We start from the raw sequence: 1,569 nt of genomic DNA, 5'->3' as shown, positions 1-1,569 counted from the left end.
GGAAGCTGTACACCTTTATGGAAGTAGAGGGCCTTATCTCTCTCATACAGTGTGTTTAAACCATTGGCCTTTATGGGTCAGCAGCCTAACACTTAACCACATGTACTACCAGGACCCTTGCACATACAATCCTCTATTAATCAAAATAACTGAATTATCAAATTATTCTCTAATATGGTTAACATTTTTTCCCTGCATTTACATGTAGTTTTCATTCAAGAACTCCTCGGCCATAAGTTTTGGTTGCTATCTTTTTATTATCCCCTGCATACTGACTGGCAATATACAACACCAAACTCACTGTTACTGAGTAGACTACGACTCTTAGGGGCCTTAGGGAACAGAAAAGAACTGCCACTTTAGGTTTCTGAGACTTTAAAGTCCTTCAGGAACAGACAGCTTAATCTTTTTCCCAAGAAGCAACTGGTGGGTTTGAACTGTTGACCTTGTGGTTATCTGCTCACTATGGGGCTTACTATACTACAAGGGCTCCTTGGCAAAATTCACGTGCTCAAAAATTAGGCACTCAAATCTGTTGAAATAGTTGACAATGAATAAGATTTATTATTTGTATGCTTGAGTTTCAAAGTTTTAATTAAAACAACACTTGAGATGCCAGTTACAAAACATTAGATAGCTTAGATGCCTGGAGAGCTCTCCATTTAAAATTTTATAAGAAAATGTATTTTATATTCAAAAAAAGAAGAAAAGAAAAATGTAATGGTCTTAAAATGACTATTAAAATAAATACAAAACACTACATATTGAATCAGGTAATTCTTTTTCCAAAATTAAAAAAATTTTAAACCCTTAATATTTTGTAAATTGGCATATTCATGGACATTGCTGTTTATAAGACCTTGATTTTAAAAGTTGAAAACCATAAATATTTTTAAAGCATTTTTACTAGTCAAACACACCAAAAAGTACAGGATTTTTTTAATATGGCAAGGAATTGCCTAATTCACATACTAAATTGCTCTATACAAGGAGACTTCACAATCCAGGAGCCATAGTCGTGTTGTTGTAAGTAGGATTTCAACAAGGTTTTTGCTTCTTGATAGAATACAGACATACACTAGACAGGAAAAAAAAACAAATTATAGAAAATAAGCAGAATATGAAATGTAAGTGATTGTAAACTTATTCCTTTTGCTTGATATTTTTAAAAAATCAGTAAAAAATTTACTGAATTTCTACTTTTGCTCAAAATTATTTCTGAAGCAAAAAAATTCCTTTTTTAACACATCTATAGGAAAAATTTTTAATATGAAAAGTATTTTCATTATATGAAATAAGAAAACTAGACAAAGTATTCAATACAGAAGCAAATAAAAACCATATGTGACCCCTAGCTACATATTCATAGCTACAATGAATATTTTTGTTTCCCCCTCTAAATTCTTCATAAATACATTTTTGGGTATAATTTGCATACTATAAAATTCATTCTTTGGAACTATACAATTTGGTGTGTTTTAGTAAATTTATACAAGTGTGCAACCATTACAACAGTTTTGTTTTCAAACAATTTCTTCATTCCCCAAAAGTTCCACTGTGCCCACCTGA

At 31.3% G+C, this 1,569-nt stretch overlaps 1 protein-coding gene across 1 annotated transcript in view; it reads right to left on the bottom strand.

The window, feature by feature from the left end:
* Positions 1 to 922: 922 nt before the first annotated feature.
* Positions 923 to 1,569, bottom strand: part of ADAD1 (adenosine deaminase domain containing 1) — a 56,994-nt gene continuing 56,347 nt past the window's right edge. The window contains exon 12 of the mRNA XM_004711841.3: positions 923 to 1,078. Within this exon, the coding sequence (XP_004711898.1) occupies positions 965 to 1,078 (114 nt within the window). The 3' untranslated portion in view covers positions 923 to 964. The remainder of the gene's footprint in view (positions 1,079 to 1,569) is intronic.

The sequence above is a fragment of the Echinops telfairi genome, unplaced genomic scaffold (genome assembly GCF_000313985.2).
Source record: "Echinops telfairi isolate 266 unplaced genomic scaffold, ASM31398v2 ScPeMD7_14;HRSCAF=57, whole genome shotgun sequence".
In the NCBI taxonomy this organism is placed as follows: domain Eukaryota; kingdom Metazoa; phylum Chordata; class Mammalia; order Afrosoricida; family Tenrecidae; genus Echinops; species Echinops telfairi.
Note: the sequence above shows the minus strand (reverse complement) of the source record. Positions and strands in the feature narration are given on the sequence as shown.